The 16,482-nt window shown below is 37.0% G+C and overlaps 1 protein-coding gene across 5 annotated transcripts in view; it reads left to right on the top strand.

Annotated features, from left to right (window-relative positions):
- The window catches only part of EPB41L4A (erythrocyte membrane protein band 4.1 like 4A), a 139,703-nt gene that overhangs the window by 60,988 nt on the left and 62,233 nt on the right, over nt 1-16,482 (top strand). For all 5 annotated transcript variants that reach the window (XM_085305352.1, XM_085305353.1, XM_085305351.1 and 2 more), the window contains exons 3-6: nt 2,807-2,858; nt 3,979-4,057; nt 7,964-8,061; nt 11,168-11,288. In XM_085305352.1, coding sequence (XP_085161478.1) covers nt 2,807-2,858; nt 3,979-4,057; nt 7,964-8,061; nt 11,168-11,288 — 350 coding nt within the window. The remainder of the gene's footprint in view (nt 1-2,806; nt 2,859-3,978; nt 4,058-7,963; nt 8,062-11,167; nt 11,289-16,482) is intronic.

Here is a 16,482-nt window from a genome sequence, read left to right as displayed (position 1 = left end):
AGAATTTTGGCAGCCTTTACAATAATAAATTGCTGCACAGTGATTTTAAGCATAGGTTTGTGGCATTGCCACAACAGTAAATACTTACTGGAGAGGCGAAAAAATGGTCTAGATTCTTGCACTTTCCCCTCTTTTCAATATCCCAGCTGCTAGCCAGTCTGAGCTGGACTGTTTACCTTCACCTGTGCAGCACATGAATCTAGAGGCCTACGGGACCCTCAGAAGAGCATTKTTCTAGTGCCAGCTGATACTATTTTTTTCTAGCACAGATAGCAGCAATCTGTTTTACAGTAATGAGGGCTTAGAATTCCTCCTGTTGACTCAGTTTAGGGGAAGGAAGAGAAATATTTAGCAATAAAAATAACCAGACTTGTTCCCTTTTCTCTTTGACTTGGCAACTTGAATTGTAATACTTCAGCATCAGTTTTTTACATACAGTTCATCCATCCATACATCTAAAGCTAAAAATCAAAGAGGACCATAAAACACTAAACAATACAGCATCAAATCTTGAAACTGATTTCAGTTCAGTTAAGGAAAATGGTATTTGCTTTAAAGACTAGTGAGTTATTTTGTGATGGATTTTGGTCTGATTTTGGAACAGCGTACTTTTGATCTCTTGCAGCAGAACACAAAGCTGTCAGTGAAAAGCAAGCTAGCTTGGCAATGTATTTTTCACACTGTGATGCCAGTTTGGGAAAGAGGGATGTTCTGAGGACAGAATGTGCTTTATAGTGTCATTTTTGCCTCTTTTTTGTCCGTTGACTTTGAAATCTCTTTATTTTATCGGCTTGCTTACTGCGCTAGCTCACATTATTGCTGTTTGGGAGTTCTAATAGGTGGTTTGAACAAGTTTTTCTTCCCTTCCCACCCTGAGTTGAGGTTAAAAGGTTTATATTTTTGGATAGTTACTGGATGTATTCARAACAAATATGTATTGAATATTGTTTTTCTTTAGGAAATCTGAAATACCTTAGCATCATGCTATATCCTTGTGAAGATGTCTCAAAAGAATGTAAGAATCAAGTATAAGATTTCCTTCACGTGAGAGATGCTATCTCAATTATTTTATTTCTTTTAAAATGCAGCTCATAGAATGGATAGATGATGAMTCTTGTAATCTTAGTTTATGGCAGTGTTCAACAAACGTATCTGGACGTGGAGTGGCAAYGTCACTGTACTAGACCAAGAGCAAGGCATACAGCTTGTTCTCGTGCAGGTGGCTCAGCAGCCAATGGAAGTAGTTTGTTTTCATGTTTTGTCAAAATACTGGTAGTTGTTTACAACTCGTTTTGTATTGTTTTTCACTTTCTTCTTTATGTTACTTATTCTAATGTGAAATTCTTTACTCTGGGGATTTCTCTGGCTAGAAGAGGAAATTTTTTTGTCGATCTGTTTAGTCTTGTTCTCTATAGGGTTAGCTCRTGGGGGCAGGTGAAGAGTTTCTTGATTCATTGATCTGCAGAGTATCTTGGCTAAAAGTGAGAGGCACAAAGGTAGTAAATTCAGGCTGCCGCAAAAAGCTCTTTTCGGAAGCTGTGTTCTTCAGCCTTTTTCCTTCCCATGCTTTAAAAACGTGTGCTGTTCTTGACTGATCTAAAAAGCTTATGTATGAGGGCAGAGGACAGAAAAGAGTGAGGACAAAAATGGTCTCGGCAGCTGCCCCTGCACGTTTTTCTGATARTTGAATCATAGAAATGTCAGGCTGAAAAAATAAGCTAATGCAGTGGTTGCAAGAACAGGATGTGCATCGTGCTGGTGATCCACGTAGCCATCGTGAGAAGTGTCCAGCTGGTCTGCAGAACTGTGCTCAGCAGTAACGTTTAAAATACCTTTTATTAGAAGTTTGATAAAGAGGGGCAGAGTAATCTGAAATTATACAATGGGTTGTCTGTGGGCTGTTGATCAAGTGACGTGGGAGCCCTAGTAACAGTTGACCCCTTTGCAGCGCACCAAGGACACCTCGCTCAGCTCTGACACATTTGCCAGCCAGCTCTTCAGCCTGCCAAGGAAAGAGATTCTGCGCCCTTCTTCTCCCTTGGGGCTCTTTGCCAGTGATTCCTTCCCCTGGTGTTAGAATGCTTTTCTATAACTCAAAACTAAATTTTCYTTGCTTCTAGTTAAGCCAGTTTCTTCCTGTCTTGTACTCAGCGGACACGAGGAAATGTTGATCAGCGTTTTCTTAAAACAGTTTTTGGTTTTGAAAGAGTACTGCTATGCCTATCCCCCCACTTCTGTTCTTTTTGTTAGAAAACAAATGAAGCCCCTTCCTTCTTGTCTGTAGGTCTTGTTTTATGTACTTTGTTGTTACTGAGTTTATATATGTACCTTTGCTGTTATTTCAGAGATAGCCTGCTTAGGTTAATCTCCCGGATTGCACATTAGCGTACTGTCTCTGTCAGATAAGGTAGACACCAAGAGGGCCCTTACATAAATCCTCCATCGAGTCAACTTGTCACGAGGCTGATATGTCGTAGCTCTTACCAAACATCCTTCCTTCCGGGGAGACGCCTTCCCTCAGAGAAGACAGGTCACGTTACGCTGGTAAAGCTGTTGTTTCTCTGGTCAGAAATGGCTCTGTTGCTACCAGTTTGTCCTTAGCAGACAGAAGCGTCTCAGGCAGACAGACTATCAACTTTAATGTAATCTTGATAAAACTTCTGTATTCTGGTGAGAAAATAAATCATTTCACCTGTGCTGTATTTGTGAGSAAAAACATCAGTGTATGAATAAACATGTAATTGAAACTATTCTATATTGATTTGCAATCTTAAGGGACTAATTTCAGTAATTCTCTTTCTCACAGTACTGGCTGGATCCTGCRAAGACCCTTGCTGAACATAAGGAATTAATAAACAGTATGTATTTAATTCAAACCTGTAAAGAAAGTATCTGAAGATGAAACAGCAGAGAAAATATTCCATGTATATATAGCCTGTAAAGCTTTATATTCTAGTCGCAACAGATTAATAGCTCTGGCACTAATTCATTACTACAGTTCATAGCAGCATCAAATTTTCACATGAAGATTGAATGGACTGTTATTTTCTAAGGGTATTTGTGAGACTATTGTCCRAGGATTTTTCTGCCATTACATTTTTTGTTTTAGAGTAACAAATCATGCTGCTTTTAACTTGTATAATTAATTTTATAGTAACTGCGATACCTCTACTATACTAACCACATGAAATTCCGTTTTTCTTCTGAAAGTAAAAATATTGCCTCTTATTGATAATGTGTTGTATGATGTTTTTTGCTGTATTGCTGTCAGTTTTTGGATATAGTATCTGTTACTTGCATTATAATTAAAGAATTTTAATAAAATTTCTTAATAAATTTAATGCTATCTGTAGAAGATGTAAAAGTAGGAGTGTGCGTGAAATATATGCAGCTGTAAGAATCTCAGGTCCAAGTTAATTGAATYTTACTCGAGAAGAACAATATATAAAAGGTGAATTAGAAAAGCTTTTCCAAATATTTATTTATTAAACTGGCATATAATTAAAATCTCTTCGTAAGATATTTGAAAATGTGGAAAGGATTAATATTCCGTATTATAATTTATCATAGGGAATTTCATATAATTCCATCTTTCAAAAAGTTTCAGTACAATCTAAAGCTCAAAAACAAGCATTAAAAAAAAACTTGGAGAAATAGTTAGCATTGAAGTTTAAAGTTAAAATCTTCAAAATAAGAAYTCCAAATAGAATATGAGATATGCATAAGTAGACACAGACTAAAAAAAAAAAAGAGAGAGAGATCTAGTTTAAATTTTTTTATCCTTGTGTTACCAGTATTTAATTATTTATTTTTCATATGTTATGAATGTAGATGTTCTACTTTGCTGAAGAATGTTATGTGGCTGTGTTAGGATTTATTGGTGACTTCAAGTTTTATAAGCTTCATAGTAGSAGTTTTGTAATCAAATAATATTCATAACTGTAATCTTTTTCCACTGTCTTTTTTTTTTCCACTCAGATGGACCACCGTACACWCTGTATTTTGGCATTAAATTCTATGCAGAGGATCCATGTAAACTTAAGGAAGAAATAACAAGGTGCAGTATTTTGATACATGTACAATTTGTTGGTTTTATAGTAGTAGTCTATTAGAGACAGGTGCATACTGCTATGGTGTGACTGGGTTGGTTTTGCTTGAGCATCTGGATGTGCAGGAAGAAAATTGTGAGTAGTTTCACAGAGGTTTGTATGAACCACTGTTGGGGAAGATCAGGATGAAAGGACACTCTAGTGTCTTAAAAAACAAAGGAATTTGATGTTCATTTAAGAGGTTTTTTATTTTTATTTTTTTCCCCAATCTGTCTTTATGCATACTCTRTAATGAAATTTAGAGTTTACTTGGGTATCTAAATACAGCGGATTTTCTTCTTTATTGGTCATACCTTAAATTCCAGGACTGTKTTTCAAGAGGATTTCTCTTTTGTACTTCTAAAAATATGTGAAGGAAATTGAAGAGCTATGTACTTTTGATTCTTTTGAATAAGGTTGGCGTCTGAAATAATATGAGGATGCATGCGCGCACACACATCTGCATGAACTCTCACATAGAGGCTTTTCCATTTTCTTTATTTATGAAAGATTGTAGACAATTTTATATTCAAAGGAAACTTTGAAAATTGTGGTAGGTAGATGGATAAAATTAGTGTACTAACTTGCATTAATAAATGCCAAAATATTTCTTTTGATGTCCAAGTTTGTGCTCAAGAGGAATATGACACATGAGAATTTATTTGAATATATGCAGGGATTTTAATTTTCCTTAATCAAAGATGGCAGTTGTTACAGCGTAAGCAGAATAATTTTCGCATAACACAATGAGATTTTTTTTCTCCAAGGGCACTGCAGTAACAGAAGTCTCAATATTAACAAGATTGATGTTGACCTGGTAATAAAATAAAAATAAAAAAATTAAAAAATAAATAAAAATATGACACTGCAGATAAAAAGCATAAGCTGGATGCAATGTAATGCCCTTCTACCCTGAAAGTTTGATATAATTTTACTGTACTTTTCCAGAACTACTTTCAGTCCTGCTCACAGGGTAGAAAAGATGGCCCAGGGAAAAAGAACTTCAGCAACAGAATCTGTTGTGATTACTACTTGGGAGGCAGGTCAGATTTATGTCTGTGGAATAACAACAGCTAAATTTTCAAAAACTGTATTTGGTTTCCTTGTAATAAAGTCAGTCTGTGATTTGCATTGCTGATTTGGTGTGCAAATCTAGTCAAGAAGCATTTTGGCATAAATAGTAAGCCTCTATTTTTGTGTGTACAGTGTTTCCTCATGCAGAAGTTGCACCCTAGAAGGTGCAGAGGTACGTAAGAAAGGAATACACTTATAACTACAGTCTTTAAAAAACACATTGAAGAATAGCCAAATGCCATCAAACTTCATGAGCATTTATTCCTGTAGTCTCTTAAACCCTGGAAGGAAGGAACACACTTTCAGAAAAAATGTAATAATAAAATCACAAAAATAAACCCTTCCACCTAGAAGGGATTACAGCTATTCTTTCTCTTCATAATAGTAATTTTCAGCAGTAATGTGATTCCAGTGGTATGCTGTGCTTATTYGGACCATGTATTTGTTATTTTAATGGACATGTGAGTGGAGTCTGTTGTTACTAGATTTTAATGATCTGTGGCGTTACATGATTACTATTTGCAAATAATGAAAACCTGTCAAATTTGTAATTGCTTCACACCAAAATCTAATTTTGGTTTGTAGGCAAAAGCTAACACTGAGGTGATTCCTATTAACATTTACTGGATGTGTTTGCTAGAGCTGCGCTTAGGTACTATTATGTATGCACGACAAACTTAACAGCGAACAAGGTGAGAATACTTTAGCTAAAAGTTTGGACAAAAGGCCTAGTTCTTTGAGGAGCTTAGTGGCTTCAGTGGGAATTGAGAATGTTCGTCACTTTGTAGGAGTCACTCAAGCCCTTGACAGTTACTGCCTCTGACTGTTTTTTGCAAGGAGGTGAGTTTTGTTGCAAAGTCGTTGTTCTGTTTTATTCTGAGCATGTGTACTGGAAATAAAATGATACGGACAYGTGCTGCATGGAAAGGACATTGATAGCACTGTTCTGTTCCTGAAGCTCTGCACTGTAGAGCTACGTAAGAGCTAAAAGAAAGACGAGTGTGTATCATAAACTTATTTCATGTTAAAAAGAAGATGCTGTGTGCTCCATAGTAGATTTAAAATCTTCTTTATCATCATCGTCATTCATACAGAAGAATATTTGTGTAGATGGGACTGGCAAAACCTAGATAGAAGCAATATTGAGATACTACCTAGAGAGAAGAAACCCTGAGTGTGTATGCTTTATATCTCCTGATGACATTCTCAAAAACCTTGTGTGCAAGGCCCTTGACTCTTAGGGGTGGAAAATACTAGCCATTTGTTTAAGGATTGACATTTCCTACTGTAATATCACACAGCACAGCACATATTCTGGGGATTATTAACGAGAAAGAAATGAGTATCCTTATGCAGAGACTTATTTAGTCTGATAAACTCTAGCAATTGTTACTGAATCTTAAATAGTTTAAGGATCAGCTGTCACACAACCTACAGTTTGTGAACTTCTGAAGGAAAAGAATAGTTGCACTTTGAACTTACAGAGCATTCTATAGTGTTTTCATGAGTAATGTGTACACAGAATAAATCAGTTACAATGTAGCTGAATGACACTTCTGTAGATGAAGTTGAATTAATGAATAATGAAATAACTGCATGCATGTATGCGTAACCAAAATTTTTCTTAAAAGGTGCCTTTTCAGTATTGCTTTTTTATGGACTTGGTGTAAGAAATTCATATAAGGTTCTGTAAAACACTGTGTAAATCTATTGTACTAAAAACAGACAAAACAAAACAAAGTGTGTTTAAATAGATTTTGTAGAATGAGTACAGGGAGTTGAAAAACCAAACAGGTCCCTTGCCTGATGGCTTATTTTCTTGCGTTTGCATTTCCATCCATTTTGTGCATATTGTTTCATTGTAATTCAGCACTGGAAAGACAGGAGGAGGTGTGGCAAATGCAGGTGTCTGTGTTCAGCTGACATCTGATGTCTGAACAGTTTGCTGTGTGTTGAATATGTACATTGGAGGTTGAAGAGCATATATAAGATGTTTTGGTTTGCATCTGGTGTAATGCTAGAAACTGAGAGAGCTGCATCTGTAAAAAATATTCTTAAAAGCTTCAATTTTTACCTTGACTTTTCAGTTCTACTTCTGATTTTGAATTCAGTGTGGCTTTACTTTGAGACCTGAGTATGTACTTCATCAAGTGGGTGTAAAAGAGGTTACAACTCCAGAATTTTGTTTTATCCCTGCTGCCTCTGTTCCAGAACAGCTGGTGGTCTGCACTGAGACAAATACACTTAGCTGCTGGTAAAATATCCACCTATTTCTTCGTGATGGGACAGACCCAATKAAATTTGCTTCCTGCTATAGACTTGCTATTTCTGATACGCAGAGAGGAAACAATTGATTCAAGGGATGTCTAATGTCCAGTTCTCCCCGAGGTTGATCCAGGGGGGAGTTTAACTAATCAGGTTAAACTTTGGCCATTTGATGGATTTGTAACAGAATTTTTCTGATTTTTAGCCCTCTTCYCCATTTCCTGACTACTCTATGAAAGTCAAAAGAGTAAAATTATATTTTTATGAGGAAAATTAATTTTGTCTGCTCGGTAGAAGCAGATGGGAAAACTGCTCCACTAGCAGATCTCCAGTATCCAATTTCTTTCACTAGATTAATCATAGTTGTTACTTCAAGGTTAGGAGGAGAAAAGTAGATGATAATCAAAAATTATATTCCTGTCTGAATTAACTATGTTGTGTGGTATGTTTTTAGTTAACTGGAAGATGATGAAATATTACTTGGTGCATCAGGCTCAATGCTGAAGTAATGGCTTGATTTCTTCTCTGTGTTTTAGGTATCAGTTTTTCTTGCAGGTCAAGCAAGATGTTTTACAGGGCCGCTTGCCTTGTCCAATCAACACTGCAGCGCAGCTGGGAGCATATGTGATTCAGTGTAAGTTCTTCTGGTCAGCTAAGAGCTTATTTCTTTTAATCATGTATTATGATATGATTCACTTTGTGTTGACTGAAAACTTAAATAACACTTCATGTGCTCATTTCAGAACAGAACAAAACAAGTTAGATCTGTTTGTACTAGAGAGCTGTAAATAGATGCACTTACTGAGTAGAGGATGTGAAAATAATACAGAAATTAATAATATAGAAATAATGCACAAATTAATGACAAAAAATTTTGAAAAGTCAGATTATATCAATTACCTTCTGAGGAGTCTGCCAAACACTGTTTGCCTTGCCTAGAAATACCTTATTTTGTACTTATGACATTACACATAGAATATGTCAACAACACTTTCCTATAGCATATTTTTTTACTTGATCAGGTAGTTTACAGAGTTGATAGGTCATTGGCAGCCACCAGCCAACACATTCYGTCAAATAAAAGAATCTTTCAAAAATTACATTATGACAATATGAATATGCCTCTGCTTGAAGAGAGGATGTGTTTTGACCTGAAGTGAAGAATTTTAATTCTTCCTGTCACTTATCTGCATTCATCCTTCAGTAGTTAGCTTTTCAGAAGTGGAAGTTATTCCTRTATACTTGATAGAACTACCGATCAATTAGGAAGGAGCTGCGTGTCTACCAGTTACTGCTCTTACGCTGCAGCTCAAGCTCTACGTTCATACACAGTAGGTAATGTGCGTATTAGGCAATAGGAAAAATTGTATGACAGTCAGGAGATGACTGCATGATTCGTTTTACATTAGATTTTTYTTCTTGTGTGTGATACATATTAAGCAAAGATGATCGACATTATTGATATTCCAACTGTGATTCAACAACAGATAATACAAGATAAAAAATAGTCCTCCTTTCATTTCTGCTTTAGAATAATGAGGCAAAACRAAATAACTTGTATATGAAAYGTGAATGGATATCACTCTTAGTGATCAGAACACTTAGTTCTGATTTTTCATATGTTTATTTTTCACTGACATTTTGCCATCGACTTGACATACTCTGAAAAAACTCTTTGCAATGCACTTTTCACTTTACAGGCAGTTGTACGTTCCCTGAAAAAACACTATAGTATTTGAAGCAGGAAGTTACGTAACGATGGTAACAACTTAAACATACTATGAGAAATGAGTAAATAAAAATAAATTCTTGTCATTTACTCATTTTTATAAGATGGTTAGATTGTGGAAGACTGCTGTTTTGATATAAAATCTTGTTTATATGATTTAATCTCAGTTCTTTTATGGGAAAACAATGAGGAAGTTCACACAACAGAGGTTAGTTAAAGCATAGCAAAGAGTAGAAAGAGTAGACAATTAAATTGAGACTTGGCRTGAGTAAATATACATTTCCATTGAYGCTATAAGAAGTGTTGTCTTTTTATTTAAGGCYTGCAGTTGTACCTGAGGTACATCTATGTCAGATATTTAAAATACAAAGCCAAAGCATCAGCACTGAGGTCAGCAGCCTTTCCAAGGGTGATATGCCAGGCTATGTTACTTGCTTTTCTGAACTGGAGTGAGCTGCATTTGTTGGAATTCAGCAAGAGCTGAGAAGCTCTACTCGTTACAGCAGCAGGCTGTGGCAGGCGCTGTACCAGGGGCACCTTTCCCTCATGGAGGTAGCAGCTGCTGCTGGGTTCAGGAGCCAGAGGCCACGCATCCTGTCCGCCTTCTGCTCCCAGCTGCTGGCCCTGCATATGCCGTTCAGATGATGCTGGGGTGTCATCTTTGGTGTCTACATTCAACCTTTCCTTGACACGTGAAGCTTGCTCCTCCTTTTGTGGGCAAAGACTGCAGACTATTATAGTGATAATGGTGGAAAACACAGTACCCATGGCACAGTTTGGAGAATATACCAATCCTGGTGTTTAATCTGACCTGTTTCTATTAAAAATGCTGAAATTCTTGCTGTTGTAGCTGTTCCTGATGATTCTTTTATAGGCAAGAAACACRTTGTTTTTAGAGAGATTTTTTCAAGGAGCTTCTCAACATTTCCCTAACAGAGAACTGTCTTGTTCTGGAAGTGTTATTGTGATCAAGAAAGAAACATGAGTGGTTAGTGGAACCTTTTCCCTCATGGCCCTTATAGTCTCCTTTTGGCTGTGTTTATCCTGCTTTGGCCTCAGTTGGCATTGGATAGAAACCTTTAGTGAAGATTTTCTCAGAGAGGCCCCACCTGTGCCAGTTTTGCTCACRATTATTCAAACAAATTAACATATTAACTGTAACATAGTTTCTCAGATGCAATTCATTATAATTAAGATCAGCAGAGGTGGGTTATGATAAAGGTGCACATTTACATTATAATTGTATGACARATGTAAAATGATATAAGGTATGTAAATTCTATTTTTCAAAGAAAAATGTGTTTTGACTATTCGTTAAAATTTTTTTAAGAAAATTTTTCAATTATTTTGATTTTGAAAGTTAAATTAATGTTCAGAAAATATATTGATACTTTATCAGAGAATTACATCTTCTGATTCCTCACAAGAAATGATGCCTTTCTTCAAAGGACCTATCTCTAGGTCTGTCTCGTGATACTTGTCTATGTTCCTATTCAGACTTTGACATTTCTGTTAAAAGTTCTATCTATAATGTTATAACTTATGAGGGCAAATGTTGTAACTTATGAGTTCACAAATATTCTAAGAACAGGACTTTGCTTCTGCATTTGTTTTACATATGCTGCCAAATAACATACAGCATCAAATTTCAACTTATACTGTCTTGGACAAAATTAGATCTAGTTCTGTGAAAGTGATATTGTAAAAGTGATCTGTAAATGTCAATATTCCTAGCTGTTTGAACCTTCAATTTCTCTCTCTCTCTTTTTTTTTTTTTTTTTTTTGGGGGGGGGGGCACTAATATTCACAGCTCTCTACATAAACAGCAGATTATCTTGTATTTCTCCTCTTCAGAAAAACAGGTTTTGAGTTTTAATGTGACTGTATGGTGAAACAACACTCACTTGGGTAAAGGTGAATTGACACAAGTAGATGGATTAGATGATACACTTTTTGGTTAACATAAAGCATTGAAAACTGATGATCTTTTTTCTTTTCTTGTGTACCATAGCTGAGCTGGGGGACTATGACCCGTATAAGCATACTGCAGGTTATGTTTCACAGTACCGTTTTGTTCCAGACCAGAAGGAAGAACTGGAAGATGCCATAGAACGAATACACAAAACTCTAATGTAAGAATTCAGTAATGTTGGGAACTTTGCATTTAAAATCAGATTTGGAAATGCTTGGTAAGTGCAAACAGGGAGCACCTTATACTGCCAGCTGGAAGTCTGCAGACTTGAGGAGACACAGAGCATCCTGTTATGTCCCTCAGAAAAATAGAACAGAAACATTTTTTATGTTTGAAATTATTCTTTTCAGAACCCAATAGGAAAATAAATGGATGATGTCTGTCAGGCCTAGGTATGAGTGTTTCTGAACCAGAGTTTTAACAGTTGTCCTGTCTTCTCTTAGTTTGTTGTAGTGGAAAAGAAAGACRTCTAAATCTTCTGAATTGTTTGAGTTGTGTTCCCTGTTCCAGCACAGATTTCYTCTGTAATTTTGGACAAATTACTTATGTCCGTGTTTCAATCTACTCTCCATAAAATGGGGGTARTAATTTCTTTTCCTTATCCTGTCCTGCGTATTCCAATAATGAATTGTTAGGATAAAAAAAACTTCTAATATAGTAATGTACAGCACTAAGTACAATGAAGTGTCTCTTTTCTTGCCAGATTCTTAGCTGGGATAAGRAAGGGGTGCTTGTAGCAACCTGCATAAATCTTTGTGAGAGCAACTCACATTGMAGGAGGTACCAGGAAAGCAATTTGTATGCCTATGGCTTAAGTGATAGTCTCAGCTGCAGCATCTATATGAATTAAAGAGGCAGTTTGTTTTTACAGGCATAAAATCCTTTCATTGTATTAACAACGTGTCTTACGTAAAACATACTGGCAGCGATCARTTTAATGGATTCCACAATAAGGAGGAACATATGAGTCATAAGAAAAAAAGCCATACCTAGAAACAAAATCATCAGGCAGCACTAAAGAACTCAAGATGTTGGAAATGCTGGCTTCTGGACAAAAACCAAACAAATTCTAAAACTTTACATGTACATAAAAGCAGTAGGAACACAAGATAACTGGTGAGCATCAGAAGARTTTTGGTCTAAACTGAATCAGGCAATACAGAAGTTCACAGACATCAAAACTGCACCTGAAAACCTTTCTCTGGTGTTAGAAGGAGCTGAGAAGGCATAAATGAGGCAGGGAGCAAGTGGTTGCAGGAGTAGAATATTAGGCTTACAACAGACAGGATAGGATGAAAGGGATCTGAAGAGATCTGAAGCAGATATATCAACAGACTTAGGGATTCATTCAATCTTAACTTAACCTTGGAAGAGATTGGAAAAGACAGATTCATTGTGATGATAGAGGCTTGCAAAGCTTCTCCATCTTCYGGGTAGTGGAATGATAATCAACTTGAATACAAAAAAAATACACGTTGTACTATCTTTAACGTGATGGGCAATCTCTGCCTGATGGTGGACCCCAAGATGCTGCTTTGGGATTCACGTGATTCTCTTACCTGATTGCAATTTGTGCTTGTGACATCTCCCCTTGATTACGGATCAAAGCAGTGGGAAGCAAAACTGCAATAAGGAYAACCAGAAGATGGACTGGAGAGGTAAGCTGTTAAGCAAAGAAAGATAAGGACTAGTAACCTCTGGCCCCTTTTGTTCTGTCAGCACTCAAGTAAGAAATAACAGGAACATTAGAGAGGAAAAAATAAAACAACCTCACCTGGAAGTTGGAGCAAAGAGCATAACGAGTTTTTTGGAGGTGGCCTCAGAGAGGTGGAAAGAACAACTTTCTAACCCACTTACTCATTTCTAGAAATAGTCTTCTGTGTGTGAAATCTCAGTAGTTTCAATGAGATCAGTTTTAGAATGAAGTTCACTTGGTATGTGAGTGACAGAGGCAGAATGAGCGGTCGCTGTGTGAAAGCAGAGGAAGTCAGAAAGATCTGGCTGCCCAGCCTGCAGTTCTGAGTGTCAGGCTGCAGTGCCTTCAAAACTGCAAAACGTAAACCTGGTTTTGCGAATAAAATGTATGAAAGAAGCTCATACTGTAGATAAAGCCAAAATAAACATTTACTTTTTTATCTCTAACTTCATATTCCTAGTAAATGTAAAAGAATCTTGTTCTAACAAATCCAAGTTAGGTGCAATTGTRATATAACTAATTATTAAGATAAGAGCAGTAAGAAACATTTTATGAGTATGTTCATCATACCTTTTGTCAAAGTCATGTAGAGATAATCAGAACTAGCCATCTTGTATTTAGATCTAGATTTCTTGATTCTCCTGCTGTAATAAAGCCTCGATCTGGGTAAAGGTTAAGTAGTTCCTTGCCTCTAGTTCTATATGTTAGTGTTCAGTTTACCTGTTTAATGAGAATAGGTATTAACTCATAGCTGTGAACTTTGAAAAGTTCTCTTGTGATTGGAATGCATTCCAGTTGCCACGTTACCTTGAACTTTCTCTTTTAGGGAAGAGAATCTGTTACTAAATAATTATTTCTGTATGGTTGCCTGACTGCTCTGTAATAATTGATGCATTTCAGAGAATCTTACTGCAGATCTTTCTGTAAAGCATAGAAGTACTGTTTTTCTGTTCTAGAGATGGATAACTGAGGTACAGGGAGTTTGTTTGGGTCAACATCACTGGGACTGGCTTTGAGAAATGAAACTTGAGATTAATTCCAGATCACCAATGCTAAGCAACCTTCATTCCTTTCTCTTTAGTTTCTTTGCTCATTTGTGTAATAAATCAGACTATGATTTATTTCACTCAAAGAGTTTGTAAGCTTAAAGATGAAATTTAGAAGCAGAGGGAGCAGCGGTTGTGAAGGGGAGTGGTAGGTGTCTTAACAATAGTGGTTTTACATGCTTACTGAGCCAGAACTCTGATACTGCTCTGGTCCTTGGCTGCAGTTAGGTGATTTAGGGATTTAGAGGCATCAGAAAAAAGAGTGACATCAAAGCGCACGTGTTCAGCCTGACAGCATCAGCACTGCCAGCATGCCTTCTGAACACACGTGAGAACTGTCTCTGGATAAAATTTTTCTAGCTAGAATGACTGAAGGCATATCCATGATTTTTCTCACCTACTTGGAACGTTTTACAAATGTTCTGTGAAGCTCAGCTCTCAGTTTTTACACAGCATAGTAGATATTCTGGAATTTGTTCAAAGTGAAGTTTCTGGAGCAAGTTTCTGAATCACATAAGGTGGGAGAACTTAGAGATGGGGGGTTATTCTGGTTGCATCAAGTCTCTCCTGCCTAATGTTGTTGTCCCAAATGTAAACCAGCGTGACAGTCCCGAGGTGAAATGCAAGAGCGCACTGTGATTATACTGCCATGCGTATCTTCAACAGCAAACARTGGCTTCAGCTCTTGCACGCGAGGAAGCAGACACTCAGGTTGCTGCAGGAGGGTTATGATCCTTCCGTGCAACTGGTAGAGCTCGTGTTGGCCCTCTTACATCGTCTGCACCAAACTGCAACAGGTCAAGGGCTAATTGATACTTGGCAAGTTGGTGTGTTTTGAATCAGTATTGCATGTTACCAGTGAGACATAAGGAAAGCTGAAATGCTCGTGTCAGGTTTAAGAGTGGCTTGCAGTATTGTTTAGGGTAATCAGTGGGTATCAGGTGCTCTTTTTTTTTGTCCAGCTGAAGGAGAGGTGCATATTTATTACTGACTACGAAGTTTGTTTCGGATTTGGGATGTACTGGCAAGATGCGTGATGCTGAGGAGAGCTTATATGTTTGTATATAGTAGAAAAGAAGCATTTATTTTTTGTGGTGTTGGGAACAGTTTTAGTTCTTGATCTTGCCTGCTCCCCTCCACATTGTCTCCTCCATCTAAATTTGGGAGGACGTACCCTTCCTTCCTTTAGTGGCTCCAGCTTACATCTTCACAGACAAACTCTTCACTGAGTATTTTTGCAAATATACATATTTATATATTAGGTATAATTTTACAAATATTAATATATACACTCAGTTGACATCTGGTACTTTCAGAGACAAGTGGGATTGGTGGGTAAGTGCACAAGCAATATTTTATGCATTTTGCTCRTATCTGTGAGAGTTTTGATTTAAAAAATCAAGCTGTGGAGTGAATTTTTAAAGCAGCAGTGGCTAAAAGTAGTGCCAAATTTGACGACTCTGACATTCTGAATACCCAGCGTTCTACATATTATGAATCAGAGATGAACCACTGATCATCTGGAAACGACAGCTCTTGAGGAAAGGACTTTGTTACAAGCTTCAAGTCTGCTGTTTCTCTAGGACTTCTCGGAAACAAGGACGAACACTGGAGACTGTGTCAGTGCTGACCTGTGGATGAGACAGGGTGAAGCAGCTTGTCTCTCAAATGCAGAGAAGCCGTTTTAAAAACTTAAACTATTGCATTTATGTTAGCACTGCCTTTTCATGCATCACACTTCATGTGTTTTTTTTTTTTACCTTGTCAGGCATAAAACAAAGTTGCAAAAACTTGGAAAGTATCTGCCAGGCTGAAGGGAATGGAGAGATGGGAGAAAATGTATATATTGCAAGATTTTTCAAGTCTTGTGTCAAGAGTTTGAGCTCTGCTTCACACTTTGAATATGAGTGGCCGCAAATGCAGTGAAGTGTTTCTCCAAGATAATAATTACTGGGTGAAGCAGGGGATGCATTTTTTAGAGTTGATACTTATGGGATCACGGGCTGTGCTGCACTTTCTCAGTAATATTCTAGTAGCATTCATAGAAACTTTAAAAAGGAGTGAGGATGAAAATACAGTTTCAATTACTTGAGGCTTGCAGCAGATGGTCTTACTGTTGTATCAATGGCAATTGTTAAGTGAAGAACATATTAAATTCTGAGAAGTCCATTGTTGAACGCTATGAGTTTATTTAGTCTTTTTGAAAATAATCCTTCCTCAATGATGTCAAATATGTTCCTAATAGACAGTTTTTCTCCGCTGTTCTCTGTTTCTCCCCGTCATGCAGCTGATAGGAGTTATTAACTGATGCATTGATATTTGCAGATAGAAAGGCAAGTTGGGTGTGTGAAACTGCTAATCTCTTGCAAMAGATCCCAAACTTTGTTTTTACAGTAGCTGGCTTGGGTATTACCAGCTGGCCTGACTTCCTGTAGGCAGCTTTATGAAGAAAAGAGTATTTCATCTGAAGTCATGAACCCTGCTTTCAGAAATCCTTGCTAGCCTCTGCACTGCTGTGAGAAAACACTCTCCCAGTCAGTCACTCATTCCTGATTTATTAATAATTATGTAGTTATTTGAAAAAAAGATTATTTTGCATATTCAAACCTAAA

Source organism: Rhea americana, unplaced genomic scaffold (assembly GCF_003343005.1).
Source record: "Rhea americana isolate MKP2758 unplaced genomic scaffold, rheAme1 scaffold_22, whole genome shotgun sequence".
NCBI classification, from domain to species: Eukaryota; Metazoa; Chordata; class Aves; order Rheiformes; family Rheidae; genus Rhea; species Rhea americana.
This window is presented reverse-complemented; position numbering and strand designations above follow the sequence as displayed.